General features: G+C 37.6%; 1 protein-coding gene across 5 annotated transcripts in view; it reads right to left on the bottom strand.

Annotated features, from left to right (window-relative positions):
* The window catches only part of ATP8B4 (ATPase phospholipid transporting 8B4 (putative)), a 257,802-nt gene that overhangs the window by 86,620 nt on the left and 155,101 nt on the right, over positions 1–16,081 (bottom strand). For all 5 annotated transcript variants that reach the window (XM_082616903.1, XM_082616904.1, XM_082616906.1 and 2 more), the window contains 2 exons: positions 14,262–14,458; positions 1,525–1,733 (listed from right to left, as the gene is read on the bottom strand). In XM_082616903.1, coding sequence (XP_082473029.1) covers positions 1,525–1,733; positions 14,262–14,458 — 406 coding nt within the window. The remainder of the gene's footprint in view (positions 1–1,524; positions 1,734–14,261; positions 14,459–16,081) is intronic.

The raw sequence follows: 16,081 nt of genomic DNA, 5'->3' as shown, positions 1-16,081 counted from the left end.
TGTGAGTGCTTTAGTAATAGTAAATGTATTATAAATTAGAATGGCTATATAAATTTAAGGGTCTAAAGGGGTTACTTAAATCTTTCAGTTACTTTCCTGCCTTTTATGAGGGAAATTACAAGCTATCATGGGATTTGTAAATTTGGAGATTTGCAAAGATCTTGGGATATATACTTTGTGAAAAGCAAGGGACTTCTCTAAAAATCACCCTGTGACAAACATATCTACAAATAAATCTTGGTCCACATGTCTGATAATTTCTTTAGGGTCATTTCCTAGAAGGGATATTATTATAATTATTATATTATCAACAAGTGCCATGGCAAAAGAATCCAAAAGGTCTACAAAATTCAAAATATCTCCAATACTCTAACAGAAATTTTCTCATTTAAACTGCTCTTTGGGTTGTATATTTTGAAAGCCTCTGAAAATAATATCAAAAGAATAAATTTTAAGAAAAGGTTCTATTTTATTCATCATCTTAATGAGAGTGATATCAGAAATGCACAATGTAACTGAGGGTTTGTGGAAGTCCAGCTTGAAAATCATCTGGTCCACTACCAGAGAAGGGTGGTGCAGGACAGGGGCAGGGCAGAAGAGAGGTGAGGAAACCATGGCAACCATGGGTTATGGGGGTGGGATAGCAGAGGGAAGTCAAAAGGTAGGAGAGTATGAAAATCAACTTCTTGTATTTCTTAGTTTTGTTCAGGGTCAAATCTTACTTTAAAATATTTGGCAATGTGTGAAGTTTCCCATCAGGAGACAAAGGAAAGTTTTCCCTCTCTTTCTCAGATTTCCTTTATTTCCTGAGATTTCTGTATTGAAAAACTGTACACTCAGAGTCCAGTGAAGTGAGGTTGGGAGTCCAGAGGAACCCAACAGGACCCTTCTGGGAAGCTTCCGTGCTCTCAACAGAAGGAACTGTCTGCTAACTAGCCAAAGTCGGGGTGACAAGGGTCACATATTACTAGAATGCCTGAAAATCCAAAACAGAGCACGTATCCTAAAAGAAGCATACAAATAGGAACTGGATATTGATGAAACAGTTTGACCACTCAGAGTAGCCCTATACAGTGTGAATTCTCAGGAATGAATTGTAAATTCTTATGAATACAGACACTAACATCAATTCCAGAGCTGTTAGGAAGCAAGTATAAAATACTGCTTTTACTGAGATAAATCAGGCTATGAAGAACTTGTCTTCCCTGGGATATGGGTCTATCAAGCACCACCGAACAGATCACACAGTTGGTGCACTGAAAGGAACCTTAGACAGTATCACGTCTAACCCCCATCTCTACCCATGAATGGTAACAGATTCAAAGTATCATCTGAATTATGCAACATTCATCCAACAAATATTTAGCAAGTGTTCATTATATGCCAAGCACTATGTTATTAGATGCTGGTGGTGCCCATATTCATCAGAAAAACAGAGATTTTTTAATTAAAAAATAAAACAGTGTTGCTTATTTTTTTTAAGGACTGTTAACAATATCAGGAAAAAGGAACTGTTTCCCTTACCGTAGATTCTCCCATTAATGGAACATTTTTTAAAAGTCATGATGTTTTCAGTGAGGGTACCCGTTTTGTCAGAGAAAACATATTCAATCTGGCCTAGTTCCTCATTGAGCGTGGTCGTCCGAGCTTGAGCAGGTGTTGCCTTCCCAGAGTAATACATCTTCCGATCCCAGTTTATAAAATAACTGTGTCCCAGACGAATTACTTCCACACTTTCATCATTAAAATGGAAAAAAAAAGAGAAATACTCCATCAATTTCAGAAGATACAAAGCTCTGCCAAAGCAAGAAGTCTGCCAAAGTCTTCAGAGTTTAGAAGAAAATGTGGATGCTCTGTCTCCAGGTCTTAATGACCTTCAGAGGCATCTCAGCAGAGTCTGTTCATAAAATGTTCTAAGTCATTTCCTTGTAGCACCTTGAAACAATGAGCTGGATTTGCATAAAGCCTTAGGGAATGTTCCATGCTTCTCTACTTACATTAAACAGGCCCAGCAGAGATTTCTTGTATAGCATTTTAGTTGTTTGATGTGGCTTCACTTTGCCAAAAGAGGTAGAAAGGAGTATCTCCATGAAGCACTAAGCAAACCATAATAGCTATTGAGTAAAAACAGGTTGTGTTGTCATATTACTTTGCCCATTGAAAAGAGCATTGTCTCATGATCTAGTGGTGATTTATGATTTTCCAGCTCTAGAAGTGGAATTTCTGAAGCCAAGGGTATAATCATTTTCAGTCTTTGTACACAAGGCCAAATCATCTTCCAAAAAAGTTACAACAATGTAAGTTTCTGCCACTAGATTGTTGAAATATCTTTTAGTCTATGCCAAGTCAAAAGGCATCTCATTACTGTTGACTGCATTTCTTTTCTTATCAGTGAGTTGAATTTTTTTTTTCAAATTTTATTGGCCAGTTATATTTCTTCTCAGAATTATCTAATTGCATTTCCTGCCTATTTCATCTTTCCTATTCAGGTATTAGTGTATTTCTTATTGATTTGTAAAAATTGTAGATATATATATATGGCACATGTATCTATATACATTATGCCGATATGTTACCCAGTTTATCATTCATCTTTTAATTTTGTTTCCACTATTTTTGACACAAAGAAGTTTTCTCTCTTTAATCAATCAAATTTATCAATAGTTTATAGTTTCTGTTTATAGTTTCTTTTCAGGGAGCTTTGCTTAGGCCTTCCCTATGGCAAGATTATATATATACAGATATCTATACTTTTCTTCTAGTTCTTTGTCGGTATTTTCCCCACATTTAATTATTTATTGCAATTAGAATTTTCTGAAGGATGTGCATAGAGAAGCTAATTTCAATTTTTACAAAGTTTATTCATCACCATTTGAACATTGAATCCTTTCCCCTACTGTGTTGAGATGCTTCCATGTCACATATAAATTATTTCTTCTGTAGAATCTGTTTTAGGCATTTCAATTTTGTTCCTTAATGTGTTAATTAATGTACCTCTTGTTTTCATTATTGTAACTTTATAAAATTTGGCATACCTGGAAAGAGGTAAGAACATCTTTATTCTCTTCTTTTTCAAAAATTCTTAGCTGTAATCATTCTATTCCTCTTGATAGAATCAATGTATTCATCAAATAAACTTTAGAATCAATGTATCAACTTTCTCATAAAACTTATTTGGAATTTTTATTAAAGTTACATTAACCTCTTAATTATTTGAAAAGAATGGATATTTTATAACATTTAAACACAACTTCAAGAAAAAGGATAAATCTCCCCAGGAGTTCAAATTTGAAAAAGTACTTCTATTGGTAAAGTGTTTAGTTTTGTTTTGTTTTGCTTTGTTTTTCACATAGGTCCACACCATAGCTTGATAGATTTGTTCCTGGACATCGTATCTTTTTATTGATGGGAAAATTTTTTAGTTGCTTTTGGCTTAAAGGAAAGTGTTTTTAATACTAAAAGCTTTTCTTAATATTAAAAAAAGTGATTATGTTACAAAATACAACATTGCACTGAATTATCTTACTAAGAGTTTTACAGTTATTCTTTTGGATTTTCTAGGTTTATAATCACATTGTCTCTGCTCTTCTTTCTAATAGATTTTTTTCAGTTTCATGTCTCATTTTGTTCATAAATATTTTAGTTGCATGCGTTAGTACATTAACAAGAAGATCCAGAACAGTATAAAATAGTAATAATAAAGCAGGGACTCATAGCTTATTTCTGATGTTAATGAGAATTAAGCTTTGGTTTTCTCATCTGTAAATTGAGAAAGTTGACAGCAGCCTGATTATGCTAACTCTGAACATTTGTCTCCTTAAAGGCAAAAGATGACACCCAAGTCCTTTCTGGGCACTAAATCCTATGCTTCTAGTTCTATAAGTACATGACACATCTATATTTCCCTCCCCAGCAATTTCTAACTATTTAAATGGTAACACTTTTTTTCTAAAAAATCACACTATGACTCTGTAGAATCATAAGATATAAAAATGAATGTCAGGGCTTCCCTGGTGGCGCAGTGGTTGAGAGTCCACCTGCCGATGCAGGGGACACGGGTTCGTGCCCTGGTCTGGGAAGATCCCACATGCCGCGGAGCGACTGGGCCCGTGAGCCATGGCCGCTGAGCCTGCTCATCCGAGTCTGTGCTCCGCAAAGGGAGAGGCCACAACAGTGAGAGGCCCGCCTACCGCAAAAAAAAAAAAAAAAAAAAAAAAAGAATGTCATATTCTGCATGTATTTATTTATACCTTATCTTATCATGATTTAGTTCTTCATATCATTCCCACCCCCACTTCCTTGTAAGTTCCTTGCTGGCTGTTCTAATTCAGCTTTGTTCTTCCAATTCCGTTCACTCAGAAAGCATTAGCACTTACCATGGACCAGGCAGAGTGCCTTACCTGTCATAGGCAGTCAGTTAGTGTTGAATGAGAAATCTGACCCTCTATTCCCTAATTTCACCAAGTAGAGCATTAAGACATAGAGAGGTTAAGTGACTAACCCAAGGTCACACAAATAATTAACCACAGAACCAAGACTAGAATTCAGGCATTTGGTAAAGTGAATGAAGACCTGACCTTAAGAATGCCATAAAAATGGCATTATGCAGGTAACTGATCAATCATTTGAAGCTTTCATTTATCTAAAAGTAAAGTATCTCCCTAAAAATCTAAGCAAAATTAATGGAGAACAGAATTTGATCATTTTGTGTTACAGTTCAAGTCAGTGGAAGCACTCTAAATTAATTTGAATTCTTAGACCTTAAAATAGTCTGTAGAGGGCTTCCCTGGTGGCACAGTGGTTAAGAATCTGCCTGCCAATGCAGGGGACCCGGGTTCGAGCCCTGGTCTGGGAAGATCCCACATGCCATGGAGCAACTAAGCCTGTGCGCCACAACTACTGAGCCTGTGCTCTAGAGCCTGTGAGCCACAACTACTGAGACCACGTGCTGCAACTACTGAAGGCTGCGTGCCTAGGGCCTGTGCTCTGCAACAAGAGAAGCCACAGCAATGAGAAGCCCGTGTACCACAATGAAGAGTAGCCCCTGCTCTCCACAACTAGAGAAAGCCTGTGTGCAGCAACAAAGACCCAACCCAGCCAAAAATAAATAAAATAAATAAATTAAAAAAAAAAAGTCTGTAGAGAGGAAGAGTATCCTTTTTGTTTGGGAAAAGAGCATTTAGGAGAGTCACAATGGAACATTCAGCTCTTTGTTTTATAATAGCAGAGAAAAGGAGACAAATGCTCAGAGTCAGTATAATCAAGCTGCTTAGTGTTTTCTGCCTGGACGGTCAAAGAACAGGGCTTATGATTCCGCCCATTCTGAGGCAAAATAAGCAACATAGAAACGAGTTTCTTTTGTTTTGGAAAAAACACTAAAAAGCTAATTCCTTGGGAGTACAACAGCTGCACTTCTTAAGATGATGTATTAAAAAACTGTAGCTGGGTATGTTTTAACACTACAGATAAATTGACAGCACAGAAATACCCTACCAAAATCAATGTCCTATGCTCACATGGAATTGTTAAGCATTCAAAGTAAATTCTACACTTTTATCCTCAACTGACATGGCACTAATTTATTCCTTGTACCTATTCAAAGGCGTAATGGACGCTTTCGTAGAAGGCCTTCATCCCTCCAATCAGAAATACCTGTGATTTCTTTTTCCAGATCTCTGTCTTAGCAACCTGAAATTCCCTGGAATGCTTTTTTCCCTCAAGCTGAACTCAGAATCACTGTTCTTATTTGGTGAGCAAAAATGTTCACATTTATCTTCATCAATACCATGGCTTACCAACAGGTAGAAAATTCTAGCCTCTTTTTTTTTTTGCTTGATGTCTTGGCTGATTAATAAATCATGCACAGCTCAGACAGAGACAATGTGCCAAGTGTTAGAAGACTTGGGTTTGGATCTTGGCTCTGTCCCTAACCAGCTCCACAATCCTGAAAAAATCATCTCATTTATAAAAGAAGTTCAGCAATAACTACTTCAAAAGATTTTGGGGAGACATAAATGAGATAATGCATGTAAAAGCACTTTATGTAAAATATGAAATGCTATCTAGAGGTAAGGTGATATTATTTGGAGCAGAAAGGAACTCAGAAATCAATTATCTCAATCTGCTCATTTTAGAGTACATATTTCATAGGCAAACTAAGGCCCAGAGAAGCCAAGTGCTTTCTCCAAGGTCACACAGCTATTAGTGGCAGTGACAAGACCAGAACTTGGGCTCAGACTACTCCAAATAGGTTTTTATTCTGCCACTGTGGGGGACACATTAGAAGGAAAACGAACCTGAGATTCTAGCCTTGGTCTTAAAAAAAACAATCGTAAAAATCATTAAATGAAAAATGCCAATGCACTTCAAAGAAAGAGTGTATACGAAATACACTTCCTTCGTGAGGACACATGAAACTGCACGTGTGCAGATGGTAAGCCACTATGAGCATTTATTATTTATTTCGACATAAAAGGAAAGCTATAAAAGTTGACCATAGCTCCTCTGGCAAAGAGCAGGATCTACTACAGACTTTATAATTGGATACAAGCATAAGAGGTCCTCAGAATCAAAGATGAGCCAGTAGGATACATTTTAAATAGAGCCCGCTCTGACCACAGCTCCAGAAGGCCCAAAGCATTTTGTGGTGTTGTGACCACATGCCACTACTTCCAGTCAATTTCCCGCAACTTGACATTTCAGTTTCCTGACTGCTCTCCAAAACAAGGGTGGATTTTCTACATTAAACTTCCCTTGTTTCTTCATAGCTAGGATTCTGGAAAGAGTGAAAAAGAAGCTCGTAAAAATTAGTGGGGATTTAGAGCTGGTGATTTTGTTTATTGTTAAAATACTGGAGATGAGGAATGTCGATGGAGGAACCAAGATGGCTGAGTAGAAGGACTTGCTCTCACTCGCTCTTGCGAAAACACCAGAATCACAAATACCTGCTGGACAATCATCGACAGGAAGACACTGGAACTCACCAAAAAAGATACCCCACATCCAAAGACAAAGGAGAAGCCACAATGAGACGATAGGAGGGGTGCAATCACAGTAAAATCAAATCCCATAACTAGTGGGTGGGTGACTCACAGACTGGCAAACACTTATACCAAAGAAGTCCACGCACTGGAGTGAAGGTTCTGAGCCCCACATCAGGTTTCCCAACCTGGGGGGTCCGGCAACGGGAGGAGGAATTCCTAGAGAATCAAACTTTGAAGCCTAGTGGGAAATGATTGCAGGACTTCGACAGCACTGGGGAAAAGAGAAACTCCACTCTTGGAGGGCACACACAAAGTAGCGTGCACATCAGGACCCAGGGGAAGGAGCAGTGACCCCAAGGGAGACTGAACCAGGCCTACCTGCTAGTGTTGGGGGGTATCCTGCAGAGGTGGGGGATGGCTCTGTTTCACCGTGGGGACAAGGACACTGGTATCAGAAGTTCTGGGAAGTACTCCTTGGTGTGAGCCCTCCCAGAGTCTGTCTTTAGCTCCACCAAAGAGCCCAGGTAGGCTCAAGTGTTGGGTTGCCTCAGGCAAAACAACCAACAGGGAGGGAACCCAGCCCCACCCATCAACAGTCAAGTGGATTAAAGTTTTACTGAGCTCTGCCCACCAGAGCAACAGTCAGCTCTGCCCACCACCAGAGCCTCTCATCAAGCCTCTTAGATAGCCTCATCCACCAGAGGGCAGACAGCAGAAGCAAGAAAAAATACAATCCTGCAGCCTGTGAAATAAAAACCACATTCACAGAAAGATAGACAAGACGAAAAGGCAGAGAGCTATATACCAGATGACGGAACAAGATAAAACCCCAGAAAAACAACGAAATGAAGTGGACATAGGCAACCTTCCAGAAAAAGAATTCAGAATAATGATAGTGAAGATGATCCAGGACCTCGGAAAAAGAATGGAGGCAAAGATCAAGAAGATGCAAGAAATGTTTAACAAAGAACTAGAAGAATTAAAGAACCAACAAACAGAGATGAACAATACAATAACTGAAATGAAAACTACACTAGAAGGAATCACTAGCAGAATAACTGACGCAGAAGAACGGATAAATGACCTAGAAGACAGAATGGTGGAATTCACTGCTGTGGAACAGAATAAAGAAAAAAGAGTGAAAAGAAATGAGGACAGCCCAAGAGACCTCTGGGACAACATTAAATGCGACGACATTCGCATTATAGGGGTCCCAGAAGCAGAAGACAGAGAGAAAGGAACAGAGAAAATATTTGAAGAGATTATAGTCGAAAACTTCGCTAACATGGGAAAGGAAATAGCCACACAAGTCCAGGAAGTTCAGAGAGTCCCATACAGGATAAACCCCAGGAGAAACACGCTGAGACACATATTAATCAAACTGGCAAAAATGAAAGACAAAGAAAACTTATTGAAAGCAGCAAGGGAAAAGCAACAAATAACAAACAAGGGAACTCCCATAAGGTTAACAGCTGATTTCTCAGCAGAAACTCTACAAGCCAGAAGGGAGTGGCATGATATACTTAAAGTGATGAAAGGGAAGAACCTACAACCAAGATTACTCTACCTGGCAAGGATCTCATTTAGATTCAATGGAGAAATCAAAAGTTTTACAGACAAGCAAAAGCTAAGAGAATTCAGCACCATCAAACCAGCTCTACAACAAATGCTAAAGGAACTTCTGTAAGTGGGAAACACAAGAGAAGAAAAGGACCTACAAAAACAAACCCAAAACAATTAAGAAAATGGTCATAGGAACATACATATCGATAATTACCTTAAACGTGAATGGATTAAATGCTCCAACCAAAAGACACAGGCTTGTTGAATGGATACAAAAACAAGACCCATATATATGCTGTCTACAAGAGACCCACTTCAGACCTAGGGACATGTACAGACTGAAAGTGAGGGTATGGAAAAACATATTCCATGCAAAAGGAAATCAAAAGAAAGCTGGAGTAGCTATACTCATATCAGATAAAATAGATTTAAAATAAAGAATGTTACAAGAGACAAGGAAGGACACTACATAATGATCACGGGATCGATCCAAGAAGAAGATATAACAATTATAAATATATATGCACCCAACATGAGAGCACCTTAATAGATAAGGCAACTGCTAACAGCTATAAAAGAGGAAATGGACAGTAATAGAATAATAGTGGGGGACTTTAAAACCTCACTTACACCAATGGACAGATCATCCAAAATGAAAATAAATAAGGAAACAGAAGCTTTAAATGACACAACAGACCAGATAGTTTTAATTGGTATTTATAGGACATTCCATCCAAGAAAAGCAGATTACACTTTCTTCTCAAGTGCACACAGAACATTCTCCAGAATAGATCACATCTTGGGTCACAAATCAAGCCTCAGTAAATTTAAGAAAATTGAAATCATATCAAGCATCTTTTCTGACCACAACGCTATGAGATTAGAAATGAATTACAGGGGAAAAAACTTAAAAAACACAAATACATGGAGGCTAAGCAATATGTTACTAAATAACCAAGAGATCACTGAAGAAATCAAAGAGGAAATCAAACAATACCTAGAGACAAATGACAATGAAAACACGATGATACAAAACTTATGGGATGCAGCAAAAGCAGCTCTAAGAGGGAAGTTTATAGCTATACAAGCCTACCTCAAGAAACAAGAAAAATCTCAAATAAACAATCTAACCTTACACCTAAAGGAATTAGAGAAAGAAGAACAAACAAAACCCAAAGTTAGCAGAAGGAAAGAAATCATAAAGATCACAGCAGAAATAAATGAAATAGAAACAAAGCAAACTATAGCAAAGATCAATAAAACTAAAAGCTGGTTCTTTGAGAAGATAAACAAAATTGATTAACCATTAGCCAGACTCATCAAGAAAAAGAGGGAGAGGACTCAAATCAATAAAATTATAAATGAAAAAGGAGAAGTTACAACAGACACCGCCAAAATACAAAGCATCCTAAGAGACTACTACAAGCAACTCTATGCCAATAAAATGGACACCTGGTAGAGATGGACAAATTCTTAGAAAGGTATAACCTTCCAAGACTGAACCAAGAAGAAACAGAAAATATGAACAGACCAATCACAAGCAAGGAAATTGAAACTGTGATTAAAATTTCCAACAAACAAAAGTCCAGGACCAGGTGGCTTCACAGACAAATTCTATCAAACATTTAGAGAAGAGCTAACACCCATCCTTCTCAAACTCTTCCAAAAAACTGCAGAGGAATGAACACTCCCAGACTCATTCTATGAGGCCACCATCACCCTGATACCAAAATCAGACAAAGATACTACAAAAAAAGAAAATTACAGACCAATATCACTGATTAATATAGATGCAAAAATCCTCAACAAAATACTAGCAAACAGAATCCAACAACACATTAAAAGGATCATATACCACGACCAAGTGGGATTTATCCCAGGGATGCAAGGATTCTTCAATATATGCAAATCAATCAATGTGATACACCATATTAACAAATTGAAGAATAAAAACCATATGAACATCTGAATAGATGCAGAAAAAGCTTTTCACAAAATTCAACACCGATTTATGATAAAAACTCTCCAGAAAGTGAGCATAGAGGGAACCTACCTCAACATAATAAATGCCATATACAACAAACCCACAACAAACATCATTCTCAATGGTGAAAAACTGAAAGCATTTCTTCTAAGATCAGAAACAAGACAAGGATGTCCACACTCACCACTATTATTCAACATAGTTTTGGAAGTCCTAGCCACGGCAATCAGAGAAGAAAAAGAAATAAAAGGAATCCAAATTGGAAAAGAAGTATAATTGTCACTGTTTGCAGATGACATGATACTATACATAGAGAATCCTAAAAATGCCACCAGAAAACTACTAGAGCTAATCAATGAATTTGGTAAAGTAGCAGGATACAAAATTAAGGCACAGAAATCTCTTGCATTCCTATACATTAATGATGAAAAATCTGAAATAGAAATTATGGAAACACTCCCATTTACGATTGGAACAAAAAGAATAAAATACCTAGGAATAAACCTACCTAGGGAGACAAAAGACCTGTATGCAGAAAACTGTAAGACACGGATGAAAGAAATTAAATATGATACCAACAGATGGAGAGATACACCATGTTCTTGGATTGGAAGAATCAATATTGTGAAAATGACTCTACTACCCAAAGCAATCTACAGATTCAATTCAATCCCTATCAAATTACCAATGGCATGTTTTACGGAACTAGAACAAAAAGTCTTAAAATTTGTATGGAGACACAAAAGACCCCAAATAGCCAAAGCAGTCTTGAGGGAAAAAAAAAAAAAAACGGAGCTGGAGGAATCAGACTCCCTGACTTCACACTATACTACAAAGCTACAGTAATCAAGACAACATGGTACTGGCACAAAAACAGAAATATAGATCAATGGAACAAGATAGAAAGCCCAGAGGTAAACCCACGCACCTATGGTCAACTAATCTATGACAAAGGAGTCAAGGGTATACAATGGAGAAAAGACAGTCTCTTCAATAACTAGTGCTGGGAAAACTGGACAGCTACATGTAAAAGAATGAAATTAGAATACTCCCTAACACCATGCACAAAATTAAACTCAAAATGGATTCGAGACCTAAATGTAAGACTGGACACTATAAAACTCTTAGAGGAAAACATAGGAAGAAAACTCTTTGACATAAATCACAACAAGATCTTTTTTGATCCACCTCCTAGAGTAATGGAAATAAAAACAAAAATAAACAAATGGGACCTGATGAAACTTCATAGCTTTTGCACAGCAAAGGAAACCATAAACAAGACCAAAAGACAACCCTCAGAATGGGAGAAAATATTTGCAAATAAGTCAACGGACAAGGATTAATCTTCAATATATATAAACAGCTCATGCAGCTCAATATTAAAGAAACAAACAACCCAATCCAACAATGGGTAGAAGACCTAAATAGACATTTCTCCAAAGAAGACATACAGATGGCCAAGAAGCACATGAAAAGCTGCTCAACATCACTAATTATTAGAGAAATGCAAATCAAAACTACAATGAGGTATCACCTCACACCAGTTAGAATGGGCATCATTAGAAAATCTACAAACAACAAATGCTGGAGAGGGTGTGGAGAAAAGGGAACCCTCTTGCACTGTTGGTGGGAATGTAAATTGATACAGCCACTATGGAGAACAATATGGAGGGTCCTTAAAAAACTAAAAACAGAATTACCATATGATCCAGCAATCCCACTACTGGGCAAATACCCAGAGAAAACCATAATTCAAAAAGACACATGCACCCCGATGTTCACTGCAGCACTATTTACAATAGCCTGGTCATGGAAGCAGCCTAAATGCCCATCGACAGATGAATGGATAAAGAAGATGTGGTACATATATACAATGGAATATTACTCAGCCATAAAAAGGAACGAAATTGAGTCATTTATTGAGACGTGGACGGATTTAGAGACTGTCATACAGAGTGAAGTAAGTCAGAAGGCGAAAAACAAATATCGTATATTAACACATGTATTTGGAACCTAGAAAAATGGTACAGATGAGCTGGTTTGCAGGGCAGAAGTTGAGACACAGATGTAGAGAACAGATGTATGGACACCAAGGGGGGAAAACCGCAGTGGGGTGGGGGTGTTGGTGTGCTGAATTGGGCGATTGGGATTGACATGTTTTATACACTGATGTGTATAAAACTGATGACTGATAAGAACCTGCAGTACAAAGAAACAAACAACAACAAAACTAATACTAAAACAAACAAACAACAAGAAAAAAACATGGGGACACCGTGCTGCCAAGGGACTTCAATTCTAATCTGTCGAGGGAGGCTGGACTGTGAGCTGCTCCAGGGAAGGCATGTCCATATTCGTGCATGTCCCCATGCGTAGCACAGTGCCTGGCACCCAGCAGGCACTCAGCAGAGGGCTGCTGGATGAACACAGTCTAAGTTAAAGCAATGCAGTTCTGTTTGTTATGATTTCTATTTTTGGAGAGGAGCTACCTTTAAGATTATACTTCTTAATAGTTTTGTTCATCCTGGATTTACCACCTTCTTCTTTTTCTCCCTTAAAAAAGGGGAATAGGGAATTCCCTGGTGGTCCAGTGGGTAGGACTCCTCACTTTCATTGCTGAGGGCATGGGTTTGATCCCTCATTGGGGAACTAAGATCCCACAAGCCATGTGGCGAGGCCAAAAATTTAAAAAACAAATAAATTAATTAATTAAAAAAAAAATAATGTCAAACAACCAAGTCTCATCTTGGCTCCAGTGTCTTTGGGACCATCTGACTCAGTCTTGGTAGGATTAGGATCAGGAATGTCTCAGGTACAGATTCTAGGGCCAACTTCGAAGCCTTATCAAATATATATATATATATGTATATAAACACACACACATATATGTATATACATATATATATAGAGAGAGAGAAACAGAGAGAGAGAGAGACAGCAAGACAGAGAGACAGAGACAGAGAGAAGTGTGCTTATATATAGATAGGTAGACCATTTTAGCTCTAGTTTGTAGGACCAAATCTAGAAATGACAGATCAAGTTGTAGAGGGAGTTATGAACCATACTTCTTATTCAACAATGAATAAGTGCCACCAACTATATTTCAATTCCTCCATGTACTCACTGATAGTTACTAATAATAATAGTAAAAATTAATATTCATTAAGCTCTTACAATGTGTCAGGCATTTGTCTTAGAGCTTTACAGGTTTGTTTATTCCTCATACAATCTTTTTAAGTAGAACTATTACTTTCTCCATTTTTAAAATGAGGACACTGAGGTACTAGAAGGTGAAGTAACTTGCCCAAGGTTATGGAGCTAGTAAGTGGTAGAATAGGGTCTGAATCCAGGTATCTGGAGCCAGACTAGTGCCAGAGAGGCACCATCTCAATAGATCTCCCCAAATATTCTTCCATTTCTTTCCCAACATCAACCCAATTCTAACTCATCAGGTTGCATGAGATTATATCATAGTCCATGTATTCCAAAGGAAAACATTCCTAAGAAACCAAATCAAGAAGAAAATGAAATTCATTTTTTTAAATTTGAAAATGTAAAAGTTAAATGAATTGAACAGCTTAGTTGCCTCATTTGTAACAGATGTAGCAGATCATGAGCAGTTAGAGGGAGACATCTATCTCACTGTTGTAATTTTAAAACAAAAAAAATGATTACACAGAACAAAGGCTTTTGATGAAATGGCTTCACCAAAGTATAAACTCTCATCTTACCTCACATATAAAGAAATTGGTACAACTGTGTTGAGAATAATAATATATGACCAGAATGTTAAGAATCCTGAGAACACAGAGTTCTTCTCTCCTTCATTCCAAAAGAGGAAAGTTCTGAATTGGTCCCCAACTTGATTCTCCCAGATTGAATTTCCTATTGCAAGAATAATTCCCAAGCATATCAGAAACCCAAAAATCTGAAATGAGAATAGAGGTCTGGTTAAGGTTAACTTGAATCCCAAACTGGTCATATCAAGGCAATCTAACACTTCTAACTCCAAGAAATTGTCATTTGAAAAGCAAGTTATGCAAAGCTCATCTTACTTATCATTAATCATACAAGTGAAATGTAATGTATTTATGTTGGGAACTTGGCTAAATATTTTACATACATTTTCTCACTTAATTCTCCCATTGACTCTCTGAGATAGGAACAAACATTATTCACACTTTACAGGCCAAAACCAAAATAAAGCAGAAGCCCAGACAGATTATATAGCTTCTTTATGGTCACAAAGCTAATAACTTCACATCCTCTATTTGTGAAGAGTGCATATATTTGAGTGGCTTAAGTAAAGAAGATCATATGTACTGATTTGCTCTGGTCAATCCCAGTTTACATCTATTTTCCAGGTGTAATATTAATAGTATTCCCTTCTTTCACCTTCAAAAGCATCCTGTTTGAATGATAAACTATATGGTAACCCAAGGAATTAAAGCAAAAGGAAGAAAATATCAGTAATAAAGGACTGTCTCAGACTAGTCAAGTCTCTTGGCTACAGACCTAGCTGCACAATCCTTACTTAAAGTCAACAAGAAAGATAAGGATTAATTAAAATATGGCATGACATATACTAACAGTTTTCAGGTTGCTTCTGAGATTTTTTTAAAAAGTAGGAAGCAACCTGAAAACTGTTAGCCAACTCTTACATTACGATTAGTATCAGTATTAGGAAAGCAGACATTTTAGAGGTAAAGTAACTAGGAAGACAGCAAGGCCAGTCCCTTGTAAGTCCAAAATCCTGAACTTGGAAAGGAAGGACACAAAGTCACCAAACATATAACACCTGAGCTGAACACAATGTTCTGGGGACCTTGCTAAGTGTCACCATGTTAGGAGCAGATACCAGTCACTGTTGAGGGAGGAGTGGGGCTAAAAACAGGAACATATTTCTCTCCTATTTCCTTTTTCCTCCAAGAAAGAATATTCAGGCATTCTAGGACTACCTCCTTTATTCGTTCATGGACAAAATAGGCACATAAGAAGAGAAAGTTGGGGAAAACCTGATTTAAAATATATTAGTATATTAATATACTTTAAATCAGGAAAACCTAATTTAAAGTATATTAGAAAACCAGGTATTGGAGAAAAGTAATACTGTGAATCCCCCAAATCCTACCAATTTGGTACCTGTCTCACAGTATCCTCTTTCCTTTCAACGGCTAACACTACAAATTAATGGAAGTAAATTACTTTAAGAACATTAAATTTGGTGATGCTTGGTATCAAATGCCCTAATTTAGGATGGACTTGGCTTCTAATTCCCCAATGGATCATTCAATTTTCTAGTAGAAAAAGCTAGGACAGTGCCTGCTTCACAACCAGTAAGCTTACTCTGTGGTGGATACATATACAATCCCCATGCAAGCCCTACAGGTGGGCTCAAGTCCGTTTAAATGGGGAATTCTAGGAGGTGGGCACAGAATCCTTCTGGGAATGTCCCCTTGGCCTCATGGACTCTATGGGTATGAGATGAGGAAAGCCCAGGTCTGAGGGTGACACTGAAAGTAAAACACAGAGCCCGGACAATATTTTGTGC

This window comes from Mesoplodon mirus (assembly GCF_964341445.2).
Source record: "Mesoplodon mirus genome assembly, chromosome: 4".
Taxonomy (NCBI): Eukaryota; Metazoa; Chordata; class Mammalia; order Artiodactyla; family Ziphiidae; genus Mesoplodon; species Mesoplodon mirus.
Note: the sequence above shows the minus strand (reverse complement) of the source record. Positions and strands in the feature narration are given on the sequence as shown.